At 53.0% G+C, this 24,546-nt stretch overlaps 8 protein-coding genes across 8 annotated transcripts; 5 read left to right on the forward strand and 3 right to left on the reverse strand.

The window, feature by feature from the left end:
• Nucleotides 1-145: 145 nt before the first annotated feature.
• Nucleotides 146-3,522, forward strand: SPSK_03920 (amidase; the record flags this gene model as incomplete). Its single annotated transcript, XM_016730735.1, has 4 exons — nucleotides 146-284; nucleotides 380-706; nucleotides 802-814; nucleotides 903-3,522. The coding sequence occupies 4 exons, from the start codon at nucleotides 146-148 to the stop codon at nucleotides 3,520-3,522; spliced, it is 3,099 nt and encodes a 1,032-aa protein (XP_016586464.1).
• A 2,913-nt stretch (nucleotides 3,523-6,435) lies between these two features.
• SPSK_10599 (uncharacterized protein) lies at nucleotides 6,436-6,717 on the reverse strand (the record flags this gene model as incomplete). The annotated part of the gene is made up of 1 exon (XM_016736943.1): nucleotides 6,436-6,717. The coding sequence occupies one exon, from the start codon at nucleotides 6,715-6,717 to the stop codon at nucleotides 6,436-6,438; it is 282 nt and encodes a 93-aa protein (XP_016586465.1).
• Nucleotides 6,718-8,656: 1,939 nt separating this feature from the next.
• SPSK_04098 (uncharacterized protein) lies at nucleotides 8,657-10,597 on the forward strand (the record flags this gene model as incomplete). The annotated part of the gene is made up of 3 exons (XM_016730909.1): nucleotides 8,657-8,912; nucleotides 8,974-9,055; nucleotides 9,118-10,597. The coding sequence occupies 3 exons, from the start codon at nucleotides 8,657-8,659 to the stop codon at nucleotides 10,595-10,597; spliced, it is 1,818 nt and encodes a 605-aa protein (XP_016586466.1).
• Nucleotides 10,598-11,412: 815 nt separating this feature from the next.
• On the forward strand, nucleotides 11,413-13,200 carry SPSK_04149 (H/ACA ribonucleoprotein complex subunit 4; the record flags this gene model as incomplete). The annotated part of the gene is made up of 5 exons (XM_016730960.1): nucleotides 11,413-11,515; nucleotides 11,595-11,751; nucleotides 11,858-11,891; nucleotides 11,962-12,183; nucleotides 12,271-13,200. 5 exons carry the CDS (start codon nucleotides 11,413-11,415, stop codon nucleotides 13,198-13,200), a joined length of 1,446 nt encoding a protein of 481 aa, XP_016586467.1.
• A 590-nt stretch (nucleotides 13,201-13,790) lies between these two features.
• SPSK_10577 (hydroxyacylglutathione hydrolase) lies at nucleotides 13,791-14,966 on the reverse strand (the record flags this gene model as incomplete). Its single annotated transcript, XM_016736926.1, has 7 exons — nucleotides 13,791-14,039; nucleotides 14,111-14,202; nucleotides 14,264-14,480; nucleotides 14,536-14,593; nucleotides 14,634-14,705; nucleotides 14,781-14,868; nucleotides 14,942-14,966. 7 exons carry the CDS (start codon nucleotides 14,964-14,966, stop codon nucleotides 13,791-13,793), a joined length of 801 nt encoding a protein of 266 aa, XP_016586468.1.
• A 70-nt stretch (nucleotides 14,967-15,036) lies between these two features.
• Nucleotides 15,037-15,249, forward strand: SPSK_10578 (uncharacterized protein; the record flags this gene model as incomplete). Its single annotated transcript, XM_016736927.1, has 1 exon — nucleotides 15,037-15,249. The coding sequence occupies one exon, from the start codon at nucleotides 15,037-15,039 to the stop codon at nucleotides 15,247-15,249; it is 213 nt and encodes a 70-aa protein (XP_016586469.1).
• A 601-nt stretch (nucleotides 15,250-15,850) lies between these two features.
• SPSK_10998 (ketohexokinase) lies at nucleotides 15,851-17,219 on the forward strand (the record flags this gene model as incomplete). The annotated part of the gene is made up of 4 exons (XM_016737219.1): nucleotides 15,851-15,900; nucleotides 15,972-16,647; nucleotides 16,721-16,775; nucleotides 16,849-17,219. 4 exons carry the CDS (start codon nucleotides 15,851-15,853, stop codon nucleotides 17,217-17,219), a joined length of 1,152 nt encoding a protein of 383 aa, XP_016586470.1.
• A 1,721-nt stretch (nucleotides 17,220-18,940) lies between these two features.
• Nucleotides 18,941-20,281, reverse strand: SPSK_04304 (uncharacterized protein; the record flags this gene model as incomplete). Its single annotated transcript, XM_016731114.1, has 1 exon — nucleotides 18,941-20,281. One exon carries the CDS (start codon nucleotides 20,279-20,281, stop codon nucleotides 18,941-18,943), a length of 1,341 nt encoding a protein of 446 aa, XP_016586471.1.
• Between the last annotated feature and the right edge of the window lie 4,265 nt (nucleotides 20,282-24,546).

The raw sequence follows: 24,546 nt of genomic DNA on the forward strand, positions 1-24,546 counted from the left end.
CACCGCCCAACAACAGAACACGCTCTCGACTCCTTCTTGCTCTCCGCACCCGTTTCCGCCGCCATCAAGCCAACCGGCACTGCATACGCAACCGATCTGTTAATGCCATTCTACGGGCCATCGTGTTATTCAAAATCACGGCAATATGAGAATTGGTTGTTTACAGTTCTCCCCGCAGGTCGGGGATGTCGACAACAACCTGAACCGGGCAGACGCTGTCTTGAACAAGGCGCATGACGTTGACGGACTGGATCTTCTTGTGCTCCCCGAGTTGGCGTTTTCTGGTACGTTGTATTCTCCCTGGACGGAGAGCACCATTTTGTCCCCTCTCCTCTGTCCTTTTGCACTTTTCACAAATTCTTGTTCTGACGTTTCACAGGCTACAATTTTCGGTCCTTGGCCGAGATCAGTCCCTATTTGGAACCATCTGGCTCAGGCATCAGTGCCTTGTGGGCGCGCACGACAGCCCTCAAGTGGAACTGCAACGTTGTCGTTGGGTATCCAGAGAAGGTTGACGTCGCCCAAAAGTGGCCTACCTCTCCTGAATTCTATAATTCTGCAATCATCGTGAACCAAGACGGCGAAACAATAGCCAACTACCGCAAGTCCTTTCTCTATGCCGTCGACGAGACCTGGGCACTTGAAGGCCAAGATGGCTTCTTCGACGGATATGTTGAAGGTCTTGGCGATGTTGCGATGGGTATCTGTAAGTTCTCCCCTCTCTGTGGACTTTGGCATCCCTGCCACACACGTCCTCTTATTGAAAGACGCATACATTTTGCTAACATCGACGTGTCGCAGGCATGGACCTCAAGTACGTTTCAATAAGTTCGACACGTGTTACGATAACTGCAGTTTTGCAAGGATGGTACTTTACTAACGTAATTGTTTAGTCCATATAGATTCGAAGCGCCGTGGAATGCCTTCGAGTTTGCCTATCATATCCTTGAGGTGCAGGCCAACCTCGTCATTCTCACCATGTCTTGGCTGACTCGTGAGAGTGCTCATACATTCTCGCAACTACCGCAAGAGCCAGACTTTCCGACTCTGGAATATTGGGTGCAGCGTCTCGAACCCATAATCAGAAAAGAGTCTGAAGAAGAAATTATTGTGGTCCTTTGCAATCGTTCTGGCACTGAACGTGACGCGGTCTACGCAGGCACCAGCACAGTTCTCGGCATCAAGAACGGTGAAGTCAACCTCTATGGTGTCCTCGGTCGCGGCGTCAAAGAGTTGCTCGTAGTCGACACAGAAAAGGCCCCCTTCGCGAAGTTGCTCCGAACCAATCACGGCCGCAAGTCAGAAGCAGACACGGCGAAAGACCGCGACCGCGACTCAAATGAAAGCATTGCCGGATCCACCTCGACTGAATCGCGTAAACCAACCCCTTTTCCTTTGAAAAGAGCGTTTCACCCCTTTCGAGAGTTTGGTCGCTCGGGCGAGTATGATGACGATTATACCCCAACGCCGATTGAAGATATTGATGATGCGTGGGAAATAACGTCGACCGCAGCGTCACATGGTTCCGCTCCCAGCTCATATTCTCAATCTGGTCCCCAGCCATCGAGAAACCTTGCACCGAAGCTGGAATTACATATTCCAAATGGCCATGAGTTTCCCTTGCCTCTTCGGAAGGCAAAGGGCCCTGGAAGCGCCACCACCCGTGACCAAGAGGGCAAGTCGCCTTCCGCGGTTGAAAACGATATCCCCACGCCCACTGCCCCAAGCCCGACGCCCATGTCCATGAGGCCCACCTTCAACTTGCCGGATAAAAAGCCGCCGGTTCCCGGAAAGAAAGATGTCATACCTTCTTCTGTCAACAGACGGGGCGGAGGAGGTGCTGTCAAAGTAAGCCGAGCCGACACACCCATAACGCCACCTTTACGAGTTGGCGCTAAAGGGAAAGGTCGTGGGCCGACCCCTATCTCTGAAGCACCACCCTCGCCGCCATCAGAAAAGGAAAGCGCCAGAACTGGCTCATCCAATTTCAAGGGCAGTACATCGTCCAACAAGAAAGGCCAGGCACCGGGGAGCAACCGTGGAAAAAGCAGCAGCGACAAGAGAGAGTATGGCAGTGTTATTCACGCAAAAGCAGAGTCTATCGCCAGACAGTCGGACCGGACAAAGTTATCCGTGTCTGCGTCGGTAGGTCCTGGGCCCGCGACGTCAGCTCGGCAGTTCATGACGAACGATGAGTTGTGGGAACAGGCCTTGCGTAACCTGAAAAGGTCGGACAGCGACATTATTGGAGACTCTGGGTATGACCCTGACAGGCTTGAAGACATTCTCGTGGGAGACCCGTCATCACAGCTTGAGATGCAAACCCAGATGACGAATGAGATTCGCCAAAAGTTTGAGCATTTGAATAAAAACAACGAGAGGCAGCCATCGCCTGTGCAGGCTGATCTACCTAACCGACCCCCATCTACAAAATCGCGCAACGCAAGCCTCCCTAGGGTGCCTCAAGCTTTTAATGGCCCAAGCGACTTACGGCGTTTGAGCGTCTCGCGCATGTCAATTCCAATATTGGCAAGCCCCAGCTTGTTCCGCCAAGATTCCCAGGCCCAGTCACATTTGCGAGGTTCCGACTCGCCAATCTACTTCCGTCCCGAATCGCAAGGCGTACATGAAGCGGCTCAGCCACAGCGTACGGGCTCTGCCGCCGCAAATCCGGACCCCAAGCGTGACAACAGCAAATCATCCCAAAACTCCACCGGATCGGGGGCGAGTCTGGAGAAAGGGTCACGTCCTGTCAGTCGTGGCCGGCAACCCTTCTCCAAAATCAACGCAACAAACGGCACTAGCATTCCGAGCACACAGCGGCCGAATACGAATACCAGCCGTGTCTCTAATAGCCTAGATCGCGGCAGACGCACCTCTAACAACCGGTCTGGAGAGTCGGTCTCCCGGTCTGACGCGCCGTCGGCCCTTTCTTCGCACGATCGAGTCATGTCCACGAACTCGGCATCGAATTGGTTATTTAGCACACCGCCGCTAAACAATACGCAGCCTCCCCTAGATCCCGATGACGAGATCATTGCCATGATCAGCCTCATCGACCATCATTGCCCTGTCCATAACTCTAACTCGAGAGCGCCTTCTCAAGAGCCACAGGCTCAGCTCCAAGCAACGCAGCAAGCGCGGGCGCAGAGCCGAGGCCAGGGTCAAGGGCAAGGACGGGCAGCTTCGCAACCAGGAGAACGACCGCCGCGTCAGAGGGAGGCCACCCCTCATACCCAGACTCCCAACCAACAGCAGCCGGAACAGATCTTATCGCGGCAGCAGTCCCAGGCTCCGGCTGCACAAGAAGGAAATGCTGAGCCGGTTTACGAGGTCATCCTGCCACCCCATATCCGGGAGCTGGTTGAATCATTGTCGAGCCCAGATTCCAGTGTCCAGTCGCCGCTACGTGCTCTTGAAGCACTCAAGACCAGTCGTTCCACACCGAAATTCGACCCCCCTACGCCAACCGCAATGCAGTTCGACACTAAGGAGGAGAAAAAGTTGCCGGCATCCGCCTGACTAGCTGTATCATGAGTTGGCTACTGGACACATTTTGCACCGAGACTTCCGCCTCTACGGCAGACTCATGCCAATTGTGGATTGCCGAAAGGGCGCAGTGAATTTTGTTTTACGTATGCCCCCATGATGTACACACATGTTTTTTTTGCTTGGATAATGAACACACTAGCGAGGTGTTACTTTGGCATTGTTCGGGATATTGTTAAGTATTCTATCATATTTCTTTCCTTCCTTTTTTTTGGTCTTATACCTTGCTTTTCGAAGAGCGAAGCTTTTTCCTTTTCTATTTGTCTCTGTCTTTGTTATACACTTTGAACCACTAAAGAAATTTCATCCTTGCCCAAGCCTCCCCCAGGTTCTTTCCATTCATTCCATACTCTCATAGCCTAAACTTCCCCGTGTCTTGTTGCTTGCTCTTTTATTCCTCAACAATCTTTAGCTTAGTCTTTCCTTTGTTGCGCATCTAAGCTACGTTAGTTTGGGTCATTTGGTGGCTCTTGGGTTTCCTTCATCGATAGCGTAGCGGCTCCTTAACATTAACGAGCGAGATTTTCTTTTTAAAATTTAATGGAAATAGGATTTGGGTTTATTGGCGTACATGATTTTTAGGGTTTTCGAAACTCCCCATGTCGATAACATGTGAAGTTCGTTTCATGACATACATACAAAATCATACTTTGCATCTTTGATTCTCATATGTCTATCCATATGTCCCTATATTAGCTAACTTGCTGGTGGTACTTTTACGAAAAGATAAGTAGCTGGTCGCACTGTCACGGGGATTATCGTCTTTGCCTTTTCAGAATGCTCAGGAAGACATCACAATGCTTCTCCGAGCACGTAGACAATATACGCGCCCAACCTCATTCAAGGCCAAACTCGTTTCTCGTCTGATCTGGAGGGGCTTTTAAGCAGCACTCAGCAGAACAACAAACCAACCGCTCCTGCAACTGTGCTTCTTTTTATTGATATTACAACTGCATTCTTGGTATATTTCTCGACAAATACAAACTGGGCAAAATGCACACTATACTCCAAGGGGCGTCTTGTCTTGACATATTGTGACGAGACTTTTATTAATATTGACATTGATATTAACCAATAGCATAGCCGTGAATGGCGTTTAAGCAGGGACGAACTCAAATGGCAAGAAACCACGACGGCCAGTCCCGGCATCCCAGCAGAGTACTATACCTGGTCTTCAAAATTTCACACATGATAAGGGAATTAGTTAACGACAAAGCAGTGACAGAAGGTGTGCTCCTCACGCGAGTCAATTGTTATCCGTAGTCCATATTTGGTAAGGTTCAGGGACATTTGATAACCATTCCTCCAAGCATGCGAGAAATGGGACGGTGTGGGATACCACCTTCCCCGGGCGCCAATTCAAAAGGCGCAAAAAAAAAAAAAAAAAAAAGGGAAATGACATTAAATTTCATTCTTCGAATGATGTAATAAAGCGGAAGTAGAAGTGGCAAGTGGCCTTGGGTACGGGGTCAGGGCTGGTCGACATACAATAATGGACGGGCATATCGCTGAGAAATTGGAGCCGGCCGCGGCAATGGGTCCATCCGACATGTGCAAATCGTAGATTTGTGAGCCCAAGCAAGATCATATTCTTGTCATCCAGTTTCTATCCATCTTCTCCCCATCCATAGCAAAAAACAAATGAATGTGCGTCAATAAATTTGAAACATGTTGTCCGAGTGTCGGGTAAGAAAACGGCCTAAGAAGCCCGTGAGAAACAAAACAAGTCTGTGTCTGCCCATATTTTAGAAAGCTTGGGTGACTGTAGTGGAGCTGCAAATAAGACGTGTACTTTTTCTCATAGACAAAATCTGAAGGGAAAAAAACAAAAACAAAAAAAAACAGAGAGAGACAGAGAGAGAAGTGACGACTAAGGGACGTTTTGGAAGAGACCAGAGGAACGTGCGCAAAGTGCGGTAGGCAACAGAAGAGAGAGCAAATACGAATCGTTGTTGACAACGTACTTTTAGTGAGTTGTTTAGTTCCCGCTTGGGGGCCAAAATCACTTCAACGAGCCGTTATTTTGCTGCCGATGGCGCTATTTCTCAATCCAACTGCATACCTGCAGCTGCGCATTTATCAGTACTCCATACCCCTTTGTCCACTTTTCCTCATGGAGCAGATTGCATCGGAAACAATTAACAGACGAAGGTGAAGCATGAGGAAAACGTCGAAGGTGACGAACTATGTGCTGGCGAATGGCGACACGGCACTGACGTCTGGTTGTCACAACTGTGATGATGTAAAGGAGGCGAATGGGTGCTGAAAAGCTTGAACCGGGGTCTTGTGTGTGAAGTCAGAGGTGAAAAGAAAAGAGAGAAAAGAACGGGACTTGATGGGCAGCAAGGAATAAGGGAAATCACCCCACACCAGTGTGGATCATGGCCACCTCGGGCCGCCCAGTGGTTGAGAAAGACAATGGAGGCTAGCAGGGATATTGTGGGAAGGAACAGTGGAAGGGCTAAGGTGGCATGGGTGGGATTGGGGCAGGAACCGTAGGTGCAAAGGTAGAAGGTACAACCAGAGCATCGCACTTTCCTGCAAATTATCGCACTCTAAAACGGAAAGAGCGCTCGTTTGGTTGTAGCCTTTACTCGTGGGGAGAACCAGATGCTCTTTCCTTCCTTTCGGAGAAGAAGGGACCAGTGGCCGTCCGAGAAAGGACAAGCGGAAAAGAGGGAAGGAAGCATCGGACACGATATGCAGGTGCTCGACAGCATCTCCCAGCCAATCACAAGCCGTAGCACACCAAAGCACACCTCTAGCCGCCGAGCAAAAGAACAACCCCTGTCCAGACAAGCCATCATCAACACCACAACCCACCACACACACCACTGGACGTCAACCACCCAACCCGCCTCACAAAGCATCGTCATCCCGTCGCCCTCAGTGCAGCTGTCGAGTTCCCCGACCGTCTTTGCGGCCAGGTGGTTGCCTCTTCTGCTCTTTTCGGTTTGCAACGATGGCCCTCTCGTGGGCCCCCTTTCCACTTCCTTGCTGTGTCGATGCTTGGCCCTGCTCCATGCCAATATGACATGGCAATGAGGGGAGGACACAGTGATACGAAGTAAAGCGAGGCCAGCAGTGAGAGAAACGGGCCAGAAACCAAGCAAGGGATGCATCCAAGGTGCGCTCCGAGCTGGGGTGGTGTGCCCATCTTTTGGCCATCGTTTTGCAGGCCAGGACAAGCCCTGCACCGTATTTTGCTTGTTGGCCCAGCCGGAAATCGCAATCGGCCCCGACACGCTATGGCTCGCGCATGACTGCTTGTTTCTTCTCTCTTGCACTTGCCACTTCTTGGGCCTACTTCCAAGTCCATCTCACCACAATGTTATGCATCTTGACAGGTTGAAAAACAGGAAAGAGCAGTCTTACAGCAGACAGCCTCAGCCCTCTCTCACAGCCTCAAATATTGCATCCTGCATCCTGCACAACAATACTCTCACATACCCTTCAATCCTCCACATGTGTCTTCTGCATCACCCCTCACCTCGACGCACAGCATCAGACGGCCCCCGATTCGACCACAAAGCCACAAGTTTTTCTTACCATTTCTCATGACTTGGATCCACTGGCCATTCATCTTTCTTGTTATGTTTGTGTTTTTCTGCTCCTGAGATTACCTTCCTACCACTTAGCCCTCATGCTGGACCCCAATCACATCCAACAGGACCAACCATCTGCACGGCAAGACACCGTTAAAGATACACCAATTCGGCTGTAGAGAACAACGGCCATCTCACTCAAAAGCCCCTGTCGTTGTGCTTGACCAAAAAAGGCCGGCTGGGCTTTTTGGTTTGCATTTCGCTTCACACTCTGCTGTTTCTCTGGCCTGTGTCTATCTCTCCAGCTGTCTGTCTGTGCTCTCTCCACTTGCCGGCACTCGTCGGTGCTCTGTCACTTCTCCATCTCGTCACACCTTCCCACGTACACTTCCACATCTTGCCTTCTCTGTCCGCCTCCCACTCCTTGCGTCGCATTTCTCTCTATTCCGTGATCTTATCCTACCAGTTTATGACTTTTCACTCTTTTTTTCCTCTGATGCCAATTCTACCGCAGCCGCTGGCCCCCAAATCGCTTTCCACTCTCGACGACCAGAAACCAAAAACTAAACTCTCCCGGCCGGTTCATCCCTAGACGATAAGCTTCGGCATTCAAAAAACGATTGCAACGCGCTTTTTCTCCTCGTTCGAGCTGCATCTCCATCACAAGTTCTTCTGTCGCACGTTCAAAACAGTTCCCAGGCAGTTTACACGCGCTCAAAACGGTCCACACTTGTAACATTGGAGATTCACATACGACGCCATTGTACATCACATATATCAATCACTGCAGCTGGCGCTTACTCTCTCTCCGTCACCGCAATACAGCTCTCTCCATCTTTCAACTTCTGCTCTCCATTCTCAATTCGCCATTGCCTGTCGTGCATCGGCGGATATTGGATCACACAACGTTGTTTCCACCTCCTTCTCTCCCCCTTTCCCCTGAGACTCTTTTCACACTTGTCCGTTCTTGGTTCCAATCTTCTTTGTTGTCTTCCCTTCACCTGCTCCTGGTTTTGCTACCGGCTCTACGGTTCCATATCTTGTGAATATCTCCCTTTTTTACACGCCCGGCAACCTGCGACCCCGATTTCTTCACGCCAATCACGGAGAACGTCTCACAAAAGGACTGCAACTCCGTGAACGGTCTACCACAAAACGAACGTTGCAACACTCTCACCTCGAACGCCACGCAATCACGAACGCACACCTCGTACCACAGCTCATATTTTTCCAGCCTTATATATTGCTCCGCCGCCATTCGATCCTGGGCTTATAAAAATTTTGAAGGTTGTACAACGAAACTGATTGTGCTACCGAAGGAACGTGGAGAAGGATCCAAAAGGCCGACGACGATCAGAGGCTTTCCTCTCTGTCCTACACACTCGTGTTTCCCCTCTACGCCCGTTTCTCTTCCCAGGTCCAATCCCCGCCATTATGCTGGAGACTTTGTAAAGCCTCGAGAAAGACTGTCCATCGTCTCGATATCTTGGATCTTCTTTCTTGACTTTTGCCCATCTACGCATCACCGCCTTCCTTGTCGTCCTTGACAAATTCGGCCCAAAATGTGGCCGTCCAAACTCGCCCTTGTCACTGCGGGGGCCCTGGTCGGCCCGGCCACGGCCCTGCTCGTCGCACCGAACTCGCCATGCGAGCAATACTGCGGAAACGTCCTGTCGGCTACTACGGGTTCCGACATGACCTGTGATGACAGCCTCTACTCGTCGAGTTCTGCCGGCATCGTCTTTGAGTCCTGTATCAACTGCGAACTCAAGAGCGCCTACTCGACTGGCAACGTTTCGGACTTGCAGTACCTACTGTGTGAGTATATGCTTCTCGGTTTAAAGTACGCACTGCCCGATCAGCTCTTCTAACAATCCAGACAACCTTCGCTACACAATTTCATACTGCCTCTTTGGCCTCGAAAACAACACCAACGTCGCAGGCTCTCCTTGCGTCACCAGGTATGTCTCCCTGCGTTCTGTTCCTTCGCTGCAAGTCACGGTTCATAGCTAACAACACAAAGTCCCGCCTGTGGCATGCTTGAGGACTCGTTCAACTATGAAAATCTAACCGTGGACGTCGCTCCTTACGGCTACTGCGATGGGTGGATCGAGGTCCAGGTCCCCAAGTGCACAGCCTGTCTCGGCTCTGGATTTTCAAATTCATTCATGGAAAATTATGTCACCATTCTGGACGCTGCTTGTATCCAAAAGCCCAATGCCGGGATTACGCTGAGCGTATCTGGAACGCCATTCTCTACCATCCCGATGAACGTCACCACGCCGTCGGCTGTCCCACTGTATACCTACACGCCTGCATATTCCGCCATTTCTCTCGGAGGCAAAGTAGGCATCGCCATTGGCGGCCTGGTTCTCCTCCTCAGTTTCGCCGGCGTCATGATTGTGTGCCTTGGCCGCCGTCGCCGTCGCGCCTACCTGAAGAGCGTCGAAGCCCGCTACCGCAACAGAGGTAATGGCGGTGTCGTGGGCGGCGGCAGCGGCGACGGTTGGCCCTCGCCCAATATTGGCCGTGGCAGCAAGGCGCATGAGAAGTTCTCGACGCCGACGAGCGCGCAGCCGCTACGCGGTTGGGACGACACGCCGACGTCTGCGTCCACCATGGCCGAGAAGAACGGCGGGTTCTTCCCTCGCTACTTCTCCCCGTACAACTCGCAGTACAACAGCCCCGTCAGCGCCGAGGAAGGCCCACCATACGCTGCATGGCCCACAATGGCATCCATGACCGACACACTCGCCGCCGGCAGCAGCTCGTCCCCCAATGGGGGCTCGGGTGGCCGGCACTATGCGCTTGGTCTGCGCTCGGTCAGCCCTGTCGCCGACGATGCACACGATGGATCGCCAGGGAGCAGCTCCGGGGCGAACGGCCGCAAGCCGTGGCCGCCCGGGTACACCCAGGAGGAGATTGAGCGCATGGCGCACGAGTACGAGCTGGCACAGATTGGCGTTGCTCTTGGCGGCGCCGACCCGAGCCTGCGAAGCAAGAACTCCAACGTCAGCCTCGAAGGGTCGGCCGGCGCCAAGTCCGCCGTCGATGTCGACGACTTCCCGACGCCGCCGCTGCAACAGGCGCCGACACAGACCGCACTTCGGCAGCAGTCGCCGGCGCAGCACGACGAGTCGTCGTCGCCGTCGTCGCTGTCTTCGCTGTCCGTGTCGGCCGGTGCCCTGTGGGAGCAGCCGTCGTCGTCGTCGTCCAAGCGCAAGACGCGCCGCAGTAGCAAGAAGTCGTCGAGCACGCGGCAGGCGAGCGAGCCGAGCGACAACGAGAGCATCATTCTCTCGACGTTCCGAAGGCCGTCCGTGACGCAGGAGCAGTCACAAATTGCAGAACCGCAGCCACCACCGGCACCCACACTGCAGCCACCGCGAGCGATTCCATACTACCCGCCGCCACCATCACCACAGATGGAGTCGCCGTACAGCCCGCAGTTGCCCTACGGCGGCCTGACAGAAGAAGACGCAAGGCATGGCCATGCCATGTGATGACCTTTATTAACCTATTCTTTCTCTTGTTGGATAGGGTGATTCTTTTCCTTTTTTATGAACTCGGCCTTTGCGCCACATACAATCCTTTATCTAATGAGCGCCTCTCATTGTTTTGGTCTTTTTGATATTTTCTGTTTCGGTTCGAGATACCTCTTTTGACACCAACTTGGTTTATGTATTTGTTGGGTCTGGTCTTAGTCACCTTCACAGGGCTTTTTTCTTGTTCGTTGCAAGCGGCCGTGCATAGTGCATCGCGGTCTCTCGTCACAGCCTCTCAGGCATCTGCAATAAATGCGAAATTTATATATATATATGTATGTCACTTACATGATACTTTTATTAAATTCTGATGGTTTTGAACTGTTTGAATTCAGCATTTAAGGTTTGAAAGGCTGAAAGACTTGACGAAACGACTAGACAAGTCAACAAATCGACAGCACTTGCTGTGGCTGTACTTTGTGGCTGGTGAAGTCCACGCTAGCAGATCTCTTATCTTATCGCTCAACTGGTATGTAACCAATCACAGTCTCCAATATCTGCAAAATCCCCGCTTATTTCCACACCAGCAGCCATTTTTTCTTTCAGTCCGTTTAGCTGTGAACTTTTTTTTCAAGTCGAGCCTTTCGCAAAAGTTTCTGTTAGGAGCTGTCTCTCTTTACCTTTACGCCTGTTCACGAACAACGACGACCTCGGCCGACCTCCTCCCCGACGAGACGCGACGACACGGCACATCTCGAGACGGTCAATATATACTCGACTCTTTTTTTTACCTCCCTCCTTTCCTCCTCTTTTTTTACACGTCTTCCGCCAACATGTCTGCGGACGACAAGGACGACCAGGTCATCAAGCCGCAGGCCTCGGCGGCGGCGGTCGACACCAACGACTGGCCGCTGCTGCTCAAGAACTTTGAGAAGCGTGAGTCGTCTTTGTCCCTGGCCCTTTCGGTCCCGTTGACCATTGGAACACATCTAACTAGATTGAACAATAAAAACAGTGCAAATCCGCACCGGTCACTTCACGCCCATCCCCCACGGCAGCGCGCCGCTGCGTCGCGACCTCAAGTCGTACATCAGCTCCGGTGTCATCAACCTGGACAAGCCGTCGAATCCTTCGAGTCACGAAGTCGTTGCCTGGATCAAGCGCATTCTCCGGTGCGTACCAATGCCGTTTCGAGGCGCCAGCCACGGCGCAGCTGATATATACACATACACCACGTGCTGGCCAAAAAGAGGACAACAGCTGACTGCTTCCCTACAGTGTCGAGAAGACTGGTCACTCTGGTACCCTTGACGTATGTTTCTACCCTCCTGCTTTTGCTGTCACAATAGAACGTTTTAACATCTCGCTAACAACAATAACAGCCCAAAGTGACGGGTTGTCTGATTGTCTGCGTCGACCGCGCCACGCGCCTCGTTAAGTCGCAGCAGGGTGCCGGTAAGGAGTACGTCTGTATCGCACGCCTGCACGGCAAGGTGGCCGGCGGAGAGCCCGAGGTCGCGCGTGCCCTCGAGACCCTGACCGGTGCCCTGTTCCAGCGCCCGCCGCTGATTTCCGCCGTCAAGCGCCAGCTCCGTATCCGCAGTGTATGTTTTTTTGCTCCGCCATTTTGTGACAGGCGACAGTGTCTCGCCATTCCTCACCGTTCCGCGCGTCCTAACCTAGCTGTACAGATCTACGAGTCCAAGGTGATTGAGTTCGACAACGAGCGCGGGCTGTTCGTCTTCTGGGCGTCCTGCGAAGCCGGCACCTACATGCGGACGCTCTGCGTGCACCTGGGTCTGCTGCTCGGCGTCGGCGCGCACATGCAGGAGCTGCGCCGTGTCCGCTCCGGCGCCATGGACGAGACCAAGAACCTCGTCACGCTCCACGACGTCCTCGACGCCCAGTGGCTCTACGACAACACGCGCGACGAGTCGTACCTGCGGCAGATCATCCAGCCCCTCGAGTCGCTCCTCACGTCGTACAAGCGCCTCGTCGTCAAGGACAGCGCCGTCAACGCCGTCTGCTACGGCGCCAAGCTCATGCTGCCGGGCCTGCTGCGCTACGAGTCGGGCATCGAGCTGCACGAGGAGGTGGTGCTCATGACGACCAAGGGCGAGGCCATTGCCATTGGCATTGCGCAGATGTCGACGGTCGAGATGAGCACGTGCGACCACGGCGTCGTGGCCAAGGTCAAGCGCTGCATCATGGAGCGCGACCTGTACCCGCGCCGCTGGGGCCTCGGCCCCGTCGCCACCGAGAAGAAGAAGCTCAAGGCCGACGGCAAGCTCGACAAGTTTGGCCGCACCAACGAGGCCACCCCGGCCAAGTGGACCGCCGGCTACGTCGACTACAACAAGCCGCTCGAGGACGGCGCTGCGGTCCCGGCCACCCCGGCCAAGGTCGCCGAGGTGAAGGAGGACAAGGAGGACAAGGAGATGACCACGCCCGCGACGGCCGCCAAGAGCGACGACAAGGACAAGGAGAAGAAGCGCAAGGCCAAGCACGGCGACGAGACGGCCGAGGAGAAGGCCGAGCGCAAGCGGCGCAAGGCCGAGAAGAAGGCCAAGAAGGCCGCAGCCGCCGCGTCCAAGGGCGGCGACGACAGCGACAGCGAGTAAGCGGGGACGATAGTAAAAGGGGGCTGTGATGTACTTTTACTTGGGTCTTTGCGTTTTTTTGTCCTCTTTTTGTCTGCTCATTTTTGGCTTTGGCTTGCCGAGAGTTGGTTGTTTTTTTCTGTTTGTTCTTTCTCTGGTTTGTCTCGATTTTCCTCTTGTGTATTGGGATACTTGGGCGTTATGTAGTCTTTTTTTGCATTTGCTTTCCGCCATACATCATTTGGTTGTATTCTCACGTTTTCGTTTCTTGAAACCGGGTCTTTCGTTGTCAGTTGCTACTACAAAAGTCAAGTTATTATCACCAGTCCGGGATATCAAGGCGTCAATATATCTTATGCGTTTAATATCACAGCAATAAACCTCCATCGCCAATATGTCTAGTCTCATAAAAATGAGAAAGATTCTGTGTTTGAGATGAATTTTATTATTGTACACCTTTCCAAGAAAAGAGACATCCAATACATCCAATATAATGTTTGAGAGAGATGCGATTTCCTGCCCCCTTTTTAACCTTTCTGGATTTCCTTTCACTTCATCACGTCGTTTCATCCTCATCACGTCGTCATCGGGCAGCTCACCTCTACCGTTATCTATTTAAAGTTGTTCTTCATCTCCCGCAGCTTGGCCATGACGGCAACGGGCTCCGACTCGCTGGTAGCCCGTTGGATCTCAGGGTCGGTGACACGCATAAACACATTGTGCTCCTTCTCGTCGCCAATGGTGAACTGGCCCTGGGTCTCCTTGTGCTCGTCGGCAAACGCCTTCAACTTCTTGACGGCGTCGCTGGGCAGGACGGAGATGGCAAACTTGACATTGGCCTTTGTGTATTCGTGGCCGGGCTGGGACGGTCAGCATGCAGGTATGTAGGTGTGTAGGCTGGCAGCACGTGTTGTGGCGGGTCGAGACTCACATAAACAGTCGTATCGTCCGGCAGGCTGGCGAGCGTCTCGTTGAGCGCCTTGTGCATCTCGGCAGCCGAGCCCTCAAAGAAGCGGCCGCAGCCTAGCAGGCACGGTCAGCACAAGATTCACAGGAAAGAGAGGCGTACTAGGAAATTGCCTACCACCGTGAAACAGAGTGTCGCCGGTAAAGACGGCGCGCTTGTCGCCCTCCTGCAAGTACCAGCAGATGCTGTCCTGGGTATGGCAGGGCGTGTACAGGCCCTGGACGGCGATGGCCTTGCCGAGCTTGAAGCCGTTGCCGTTGGCGGGTGTCTGGGTGACGGCCTGGCAGTCCTTGCCGCCGATAATAGGCAGCTCGGGGAGTTTGAGCAGATCGCGCTGCCGTTGTTAGCGGGCGGTGCGTTCCAGATATGGTGGAAGGAGGGCATCTTACCAACTTGGTGTTGCCACCGGCATGGTCCCAGTGGCTGTCGCGGTTAGCTTGGATCACCCTGCCATGAAAAGATACGTCTGGTCGCTGTCGCCACTCACTGATGTGTGTTGACAATCGCCGTCAAGTTGATCTTGCCGGCATCAATGGCCTTTTGGAGAACAGGTGCGACCCTGTTTTCGGTGTTGCAATTGTCAGTATATGCTGCCGGGGGTACTCTCTGAGCTCCCCCTCCGACATCGACTTACTCTTCCGGATGTGCCGGATCGATGATGACGGCGTCCTTGGAGGCATCGTCGACAACCAGATAGGCATAGTTGTCGCTGCTGCCGACCCCTGCAAAATATCAGCGACATCCCGGAGGCGCACCCAGACTCTGTCCTTTCGGCGCCTCTCACCACCAACTTACACATGGGGATCGACTGGATCTGCATTTTGCGAACGGGTACGCGCTGCTGCTGTCTATCAGTTTCCTGGAGAAGAAGGGACAGAGACAGTATAGATATGAACGGCGATGCACATACACTGGCGGCAAGACTTCTGCGGGTTTGCTGGAGGAGTGGTCGGAACGTGCGTGCCGCGAACATTGATGGTGGGGCCGGTAGGCGAAAGGTGTATCGACGTTACGTCGGCTGCGTCGACTGCGTCGGTTCTGCGTGGTTCTGCGTCTGCGATATGGTGCTGCGTAACTCGGGAGGGACAGCAGAAGAGCAATGAGGGCGATGAGGGGAAATAGCTGCAGAGGGTTGATTGTGCAATTGCTCTCGCGTAAAGCGCGATCGTGAAGCTCCTTCCGCTTTTAAAGCTCCGTTTCCCCTCCGCGGACTCGCCCGGCATTAAGCTCCCAGTGCCAGACGTCATACGTCCGATACGTCCAGACCGCTGTAAGGCGAAGGCTTCTGTGTGGCTCAGCCGCAATTACAGCGCTGTTAGTGGTCGGGATTAGTGATCCGTTGCATCTGTGTAGCCGGCACAGGGTCGCAGCTGCCTTAGGTTTATCTCAGGTTATCAACTCTCACAGTCGCAACTTCCTCAACGTCACCTGTACACATACAAATAACAAGTAAAGTCATACGAGAAGAGAAGGAGCGCGCACGTGGTAACAACATGCAAATGTAGCTCTTTCCTTGTCTTCGTCCACATCGATATCGAAGGCGTAGCCAAAAGTCCCAGCCAAACTGAAGGTCTCCAACTTTGGTGGCATGTCTCGGAAAAGACCATCTTGTTCCATACACATTGAGCCAGTGAAATGTGAAGAACGAGAAGCGTCACCAGTTTCGCCCACATGGTGTAGGCTTCGGGGCCATTTCGCTTTACGATGAAGCACCTCATTCTCACCGGGGCATGCTACGTCGACACAATCTTAAGGTGCGAGCAACAGCGAAGGCTCTTGGAAGCTTCGAAGCATCCAAACACCTCCACTGACCCGTCGTCAACAGCATTCCCCGATTTCCTGGCGAGGACGACAAGCTGCGCGCAACAGCCTGCCAGATCCGTCGTGGCGGCAACTGTCCCAACTCGATCGAGGTGCTGCTGCAGCTGCTGCAGCCGCCAAAGAGCGCGAACGGACCAGGCGCAGACGAGGACGCCGATGTGGCCACCTACCTGATCGCGAGCCTCCCTGCGCGCGATGCGCCGGCGACGGCCATGATCGCAGGCTCGTTTCGCCCCGCAGCTGGCGTCGACCGGGAGGCGGAGGCCCGCCGGCCCAACCTTGATCTGTGCCTGTACCGCGACGGCCACATGGCACCCGCGAGCTGCTACGTCCTGCGGTCGGCCGCCACAGGCTCGCGCACGATTGTCAACCACAGCGACCTGCCGGACATGACGGCGGACGAGTTCCTGGCGGTGGCCGTCCTTTTTTTTGACCGCCAGACGTCCCCCGCAACCGCCTCCACCGCCTCAAGCCACACGTCGTCGACCGTCTGCAGCTGGTGGCATTTCGAGGGCCGCATCCCCGAGACGACCTTGGCGTGCATCGGGCATCTCCTCTCGAGGCGCGACGCAAGCAACGACATAGTCATTAGTGTGGAGGTGGAGAAGCCCGGCCGCGAAGGACTGCGAGACCTGGCCGCCATGGCCGATGTTGTCTTTTACTCCAAATCCTGGGCCGAGGTGAGTGGCCCTGAATGCCAGCGCTCGACACATGGCGGACTTGTGCTGACGGACCTCTTCGTCTAGGACCAAGGATACGACAGTGCTGAAGCCTGCCTTCGTGGTGAAGCCGCGTCGCTACCTCAAGCGTATGTTTTTTTTGTACAGTACTCCTTTTCTTCCATGTTTGACCAGTCGCGCTCTAACTGCCCGCCTTTTCAGCTCACTGCTTCTCTGCACATGGGGTGCGCAGGGCGCTTCGGCGCTCGCTCCGGGGTCAGGGGACCATGTCGTGTCTTGTCCGGCATCGCCGGTCCGNGGCCAAGGTTGCGAGTATGTATTACGGGGCCGGCTACTATGTCAACCCCCCCAACTCGGATTGGTTTTACTTTCGTATGCTAACGAAGGGCAGTGCGGTCGGCGCTGGCGATACATTTGTGGCCGGCATTCTGTACAAACTGGTTTCACTAAGCGTACAGGAGGGAAGCCCGCACCTGGCCGTCAGCGATGACACAGCCAGGGCAGCACTCGCGTTTGCTGTTGACCTGGCCACACGCAAAATCCAGATAGACGGATTCCAGGGACTGGTTTAGGCTGTGTTTGTTCGGTATAGGAAAACGTTGAAGCTTTTGTCGTCATTTTGGTGCATGCCTTTTGCAATGCTTTGTAGATTTGTAGTGGTTTTTTATATTCTACGTATTTTATTCACGTATTTATACATATTTTCTTGATAAAATTGATAGACTTCAAATAAATGTTACAATTTTTGAATGAATTTCTACTCACGTTCTCGTAATTCTCCAACAATTAATATCTTACTTTTTGTTGTCAACAAATGTGGACAGTTGAGACGATGACATCTGATGCCGTGGATAAACTCGAACAAATCGACAGCCCTCAGCACGCACCTGTTGAGTGCACGAGAAAACGAGAACGACGACGCCAGGGGAGGGTGTGGGGGTGCCTGTCGAAGGGGGGGTGTGTTTTGTAGTGCTCCATACTTTTCAGTGGAAAAAGGTGCTGCAAAAGGGCTAGACCAAACGGGACCTGGGCCCCAGTTTTCGGTCTCGGTCGTTGATTTTGAGAGGCCTTTCTCTGTCTTTCGGGTTGTCTGGGTTGTCTGGGCTGTCTCTGACCCCCTGGGACGCCTGGGAACAACAGGACGGCGGGGCGGCTCTGCTTCGGAGGAGAGCAGATTTTCTACCAGAAGGAGAACGAGGACCCCACACAGGCAGAGGGCCCTTGAGACTGAAGAAAGTGAAACAAAAGAACCAGCCAAGGGAGAGAGGTCCCCCAAACCCAAATAAAAATAAAAAGTGGTCCGTGCAAAAAGTGCCATGCCAAAAAAGGGGGTGGGGAATCTAAACACAGGAAACAACATCTGAACCTCTGTTTTTTTTCTTTTTTTTTTCTTCTTGATCGCCTCGAAAGGGATAGCTGAAGGACCTCATGAGCTTCACAAAGTGTAACTCCTTAGCATGATATGAGGACCAGCAGGAGAATCACGACGATGGATACGAATAGCACCTTGGCGTCCTTTCTCACCAAGTCACTGTACCCTGAACGAAAGCGTCACATGTCTCTCTCTTTCTCCCCCCATTTGTGTTCTCTTGCTGGTTTTCTCCTTTTCTTGACATGTGCTTCCTTTCTGTTTCCCAGGCACATATGCTTTACCAGCCACGCACATGCATGATCACAAAGTGGAATAATAGTGCAAGTTTAAAAAAGGATGGTCTTCTCTTTGTTTTCATATGGGAATGTTAAATCTCCAAATGGGTATCTCTGTATCAACAAAATTAAAAACTTGGAAATGCCTGGAACTTCCACGATTGAAAACCGGAATAAAAAAGAAGAAAAGAAAGACAACGCTATATGCCCGCTCGCTTCTGTGCTCTTTAAAACAAAGAAAATAATAATGGAAAAGGCTTCCGTGTACTTTTCCAACCGAAGAGTAAAAACAAATGATTTCCCAGAAATCCAAAACAAGAGCACAGAAAAAAGCCCTGGACGTTGGCCCATGCTCTGCGAAGAGTCATTTCTGTATGCCGATTGTCCTCCCAAATATCCTGTATGTCCCCTGCGAAGCGCCCTGCTTTCTAATATCCCCTTGACCCGTGAAGCCGAAGACCCGAAAAAGATAAAAGTAAGAAACTCGTTAGGATGCCATTGTCGTATGCGGTCGTCATTAGAAAAACAAAGGAAATGTGTTTTTTGTATCGTTGCCGATAAAATGAATGGCGCTTGGGTAATTGTAGTTGGTGAAAAAAAAGTGCAGACGATGTTGGTTGATAACACAAGACGATTGGTTAACCGTCTACTGGTCCTCGCCTTCAGCATCGCGGTCGTCGTCGTTCTCGTTGCCATCCTCCTCATCGTCGTCGTCCAGGTTCTCAGGAGGCTCCCAAGCATCCTCGAGCTTCAGGCCCTTGCCAGTCGGCTCGGGGAACTTGTATGCCGAACCGAGAAGCTGAGCAACCGATGAGCGGTAGCTCTGGAGAGTCGGGTCCATGACCTCCTTCTCAGGCGGATCGTACAGGCCCATGCCCACGAGGATCTCACCCTCGGGCTGCTCGTCGTCCTGCTCCTGGCAGGTGACAATGTTGCCGTCGCTGGGGATACGTGCCTGTGACGGCTCAGCCGCGGAGAAGCAGTTGTTGTCTGGCGGTGTCCGCGGGGCCGCAAAACCGTGCGTTGCGAAGCTGTTCCACTCCGTCGAGGTGGATGTCTCCGTTGCGGGTTGGTTGTGGACATTCTGGGCCTGCTCATCCTGGTAGACCTGGTTCTGGTTGGCAGGCACTTCGCGCTGCTCGTGTTGCTGGTCCTGTTGCGAATGGGGATCAGCCGTGATTAAGGCCGGGCAGTCAACCGGTGACGGCAGTTTGTCAAACAGAGCGCCGTTGGCATTGACAGAAGGCGACAGTGCCCACGGATTAGGCGAGTAATAATGGCCCGCGGTGGTGTTGTCCAGGTTGCTCGAGTAGGGAGAGAAGGCCGTGGACGGCGATGTCTGGCTCGAATAGGCGGACGGGCTGAGGGCGAACGGCTGCATGGCCGGAAAGGGCTCGTAATCGGCAACCGGGAGAGCAGGCGTGGCGTAGGCGGACATCTGGGCGGGCATCTGAAAGTTGGTCGCCAGAGACAGGGGAACTTGCTGCTGCGCCTGTAGCTGGTTGGGCATCAAATATGAGCTGCTCGGATGCCAGCTGACTGGCCGTGCTGGACGAGATGCTGCGGCTTCGACAGACGTATCGTAGCGGTGGTTGATGGCGAGGTAGTCCGGGGCAGTGACCAGTTGCTGGGGAACCCATTGCGGGCTGCCGTACAAGCTGACATCGTGGGCCATGCGTTTCCGTGCCTGCATCATGACCGATGCCTGTGGGCTGTTGTTGGCACTGCTAGGCTTGGTGATGCGCATCGCAGAGCCCGGTGTCCTTGAGCCGTAGTGAGAGGATCGTGAGTGCCGTCTTCTCAAGGTCGACGAAACTGATGCCAGTTGGCGGGAAAGGTTCTCGAGGAAAGTATCGTTCGACTGGTGGTGAAATGTTGATAGCTGGTATTGTTGAGATTGTTGTGGTTGTGGCTGCTGCATTGGCTGCATTGTTGATGTGGTTTGGGGCATGTTTACGTACGGGTTGCCGTACGCGTAGGACATCATGTTGGCGGTTAAGAAGAATATGACGAGGAATATGAAGAGGAGGAAGAGGAGAAGAGAAATGTATTGTGAGGTTGTTGAGAGGCAGTCCGGTTTTAGGGAATATGATGGTGAAGGGTCAAGTAGGGACGAGGGAAGAGGCGAGAAGTGGCCGCCTTGCTATGATATATCGGCGATCTGGGTCGTGTTGAATTTTGATATGTTCATCAGTGGTAAGTCTAAGAAAGGATGGCAGCGAGCTATTGTTAAATATCATCCTGACGAACTCCACCTATGATGGGGAAGAAGGGGGGGTGTGGGAGATGGGAGACAGAGGGTGTGCCTCGAAGCGAAGAAACAAAGTGGAATGGAATGGCAAAGGAAGAACGAACGAAAAGGGAAAGAAGACGAAAGAGGAAAAAGAAAGTGAAGGGCCATGGGCAAATACCAAAACAAGTCAACCAAGCATGACAAGGCTAGCCTGCACATCAAGTGGACAGTAGTCATATTGGCACGGAAGGGCAGAAATACGGAGTAGCGAGTAGCGCCGTGTATTAGACAAGAAACGGGGCCATGTTTGACTCTTGGACGCGGCCACAGACATGGTAACATGGGGAGGTCAGATATTAGAAAGGTACCAACGGAAACACAGAAACACCTTGCCAAAGTTCTCCGTACTCCCTCCTCAGTTGCATCTGGCAAAGGCACAACGCAACGTTGGTACGAGGGCGGGTGCTGGAGAGAGGATGTGAGCTTTGTTTAGGCATATTGGATGTTTTAGGTGTTTTGGCCGTGTAAGTTGTCTGGGTCCGGGTTTGGGTGTGTGTCTGGTTGTTTGGTTGTGGTTGTGGACGTGGGTACGTATGTGCATGGGGGCAGTCAAAATATGGGATGGATGGGCGGACTAAAACAAAAAGTACTCCGTACTCTGCGGCGAGGGATAAATGAGCGAGTGGCTTTGTACCCTGCTCGATCAGACTCTGTTTATGTTCGTTATTAGTTAGCAGATTTACCGTAAGTGCCAGATAAAAGCGACGACGAGAGCGGAGGAGAGAAAGGTGATGGGGTGGGTCGGCGGCTTGACTGAGGACAAACTTGAAAAGACGTTGAAAGGATTGGTTAGTTGCAGGGTGCATGCGTCATCTGGATGGCGGCAGGGATCTGTGGCAATGACAAAAATGTATTATTGCCCCGTCGGTCTTTTTGTTGGAGGGATGGGGAATAAAGAAAAAGCATGTAGTAGTCGTGCAAGCGGCCGCCAACAGTGGAAAAAGGGAGTCTTGAAAAGACGGCCGAAAGGGGGGGCGAGAACCACATCTCAGGTAAACGAAGCGCCACAAGGCCAGAGCAGACCCATTTTCGGTACGAAACACGGCGACTGTCTAATGAAAGACCCCAGACATACGGAGACCAGGCTTGTGCTTCGTAGTAGACCTGCGACTCAATGGTAACAGACTGTGTCGTGTCTGGCGCCGGTTGAAGGAGGCGAGATGAGCCTACGACGCGACGACTCCGCGCGCACTTTCGGGCGAGCAAGCAAATTGTACCAGGTGTGGATCAGACCGGGTTGAATAGCTCACGATGTGATGCGTGAGCAACCACCGTGGTACTGAGTGGCTCTGGGTGGGTGGTGACAGCCATAACAAGCATGGGGCTAGTCGTGTTGTCCAGTCAAAGGCAAGTATCGAACTTACACATCTTAGTCCGCGTTGCAAGCAGAGAATAATTCGCCTGTAACCAGGCGACTCCATTTCGCTGTTCGGTTACAGGTCAATGATGGACAGCCCCCGGTTCTTTTTGGCGGATGGCGGTCAGGGCCAGGGGAGATGACCGTAGGCGAGCTCGTGAGGGCTGGATACGGTGTGGAAGGGATGGAAGGAAGCCCCAAATAATACCTGAAAACAATGTCGGAGAAGCAAAAGGCGGAGCGACATGGGACAGGGCGCTGGGATGGCTGATGGGCACGGTGGAACAAAACAGGGGGGGTGCCCATAGCGGAGATTAGCCCTGGAACAACCATGGAAATCGAAAAAGAAGCCGGAACTGAAGGCCAACAGTCGAGCGCGAGAGCGAGGACAGGGGACAGACGGCACTAAATGTGTTCATCCACAGACACCACAGACGACTCTCGTTCGGAAACCGCACGCCCCATCTTCCCTTTCTGCCTCTTTGTCTCTTCATCATGTCGTCGTGTTTTCCCGCCCGTTTTGATCATATCTTGACCATGCCCGTGTTGCCCGGGCCCAGCGAGTCCGCCAAACGGCTGCCCCATGTGAGAAGGTATCCCAGTCAATTGCTGTGCAACCAACCCACCCAACTCCCTGATCCAGCCGTTCTCTTGACGTTACGCACAGCTAGCGAACCGGTAGAAAAGGGGGCGTGCTGCAAATCGCCAAGGTTTTGGCCTTCCATCCACTTCGGAAGCGAATGCCACTTGGTGAGGTTGAATGTTCCGTTGTCGGTTCTCCGCGCAAGATGGATGCATGCTCCTGTTCACTGATGCACCGGAATACGTCTCTCGTCAGATGCCAGCTTAATGGTGGAGTCTGTGGCACAGCCGCGACTCCTATTCTTAGTCAAACATCAAGGTCCGACTGATGTGAGTGAGAGACTGTGACTGAGGCGACTGGGGTCAACTGTTGCATATCGTACGTTGGTAGTCCGAAATAGGGCAGAGTCACCGCCTTCTCGTTCGGTTGAGTGTTGTGACGTTGAGCGTTGTGAAATTCCTTTGTGGTTGGGGTGGGCAAGGTCTCGGTCAGTCAGCTTTTTCGGCGGTCACCAGGTTCTCCTGGTTGGTTCAGCTTGTTAGTTGTTGGCGCTTTCTGCTGGTCCTCCTAGCCCTGCTGGTGGGGTGGCATGTCGCATGTCTCTCTTTGGTATCCCAGTCGGAGGATGAAGGGGCGTATCGGTTTGCGAAGGTGGCATGGATGGGCTGTTTGTCCCCATCAAAAAGGTCGCTGCAGGCTTGCGTTGTTTGATTGTATCTTACGTTGTACTTTGGTCCTTTTCCTCCTCGGTCACATAACAGGCCGACTGAGAGAGCAGCAATCCAGTCCTGCCGTTGTTGGTCGTGACCAAGCTGGAAGAAGCGAAAGGGAGAAAAGAGTATCATGAGCGTGAAAGAAAACGGCATCCTTCACATTCTTCCGTATAGGTTGCTCGTTTGGGTGAGCTCCACGGATCGCAACTCGAGACACAGAATGGCCGGTGTTCATTTTATTATTAACATGGGTTGCCTTTCGTTTTCCGGTTCTGGTTCTGGCTCGGCCTCGTGTCTAGTGTTGTGCTGCACATTTTGTTTCTTGCCCAGGCTCGTCTTTTTTAAAAACAAACGCGGCAGCGCCATGCGAGTTTTCAGATGTGGGTAAGGGGGGGGGATGGCGGAGGGAGGGGAGTGTCGCAATGGATTTGGGGGTGGCTGTAATTGTGGCATCGTCGTTCTCAGTGTTCGTTGATGCAAAAGCAGTGGGAGCGGATGACGATGAAAAAGGCAAACGTTCAGCGTCAAGGGATGTGCGTGAGTGCTGCCTTTGGGTGGAGGCGAAGCAAAAGAGTTAGGTTGGAATAGAAAACGAAATAAGGAAAGGAGAGACAGCCCAAGGCAAATAGCAAAATGGAAACAGCGTAATACGTCCCTTCCGCCAGTCCAACTAATGATCTCAAAACAATGCTTTTAATGGCGGAAGTCACAGCTGACAACGTACCATTAAAGGAAGGCGCCGCTAACATCAGGCGCTACGAAAAAGAGCGGCACTATTTTCAGTTTAAGAAAGAGCAACCGTGAACTGTCTCAAAGCGTCAAGCAGCCGATCCGGGAGCCACTCCCAAGCGAATTACGACAGAAAGGGGCCTCGAAGCAGAAGGGAAAGGGCTGGTGGCCGAGACTGGCAGGTCAGAGCGTAAAGCTGAGGGCAGGAACACTACTTCGTAGACACAAGACGGAAAATGTGGGCATCACGTCTCAAAATTAACGATATTTTGATCGTAATAGGGCACGCACTTTTGCGGAGCCTTTTGTCGACGACGGAGAGCATAATAACGTGGCAACGCCACCACGGCCGGCTGGGGTCGAAAAGAGAAACAGAAAAAGGAAAAAGAGGACGTTCCATATATTGGCCCTGGTAGGGCGGGTCTGAGAGTCGTTGGCACGGAAGATCTATCTGATTATGGAGCGTGCAGAACATCGTTTGGCGGGGTGTGAGTTTTAGCTTCTTAAGTGGGGAGGGGTGTGTGTTGTGTCTGTTGTGATTCATGAAAGGGCTGTTTTGAAAAGGTAAATGAGGAAA

This window comes from Sporothrix schenckii (assembly GCF_000961545.1).
Source record: "Sporothrix schenckii 1099-18 chromosome Unknown Cont46, whole genome shotgun sequence".
Taxonomy (NCBI): domain Eukaryota; kingdom Fungi; phylum Ascomycota; class Sordariomycetes; order Ophiostomatales; family Ophiostomataceae; genus Sporothrix; species Sporothrix schenckii.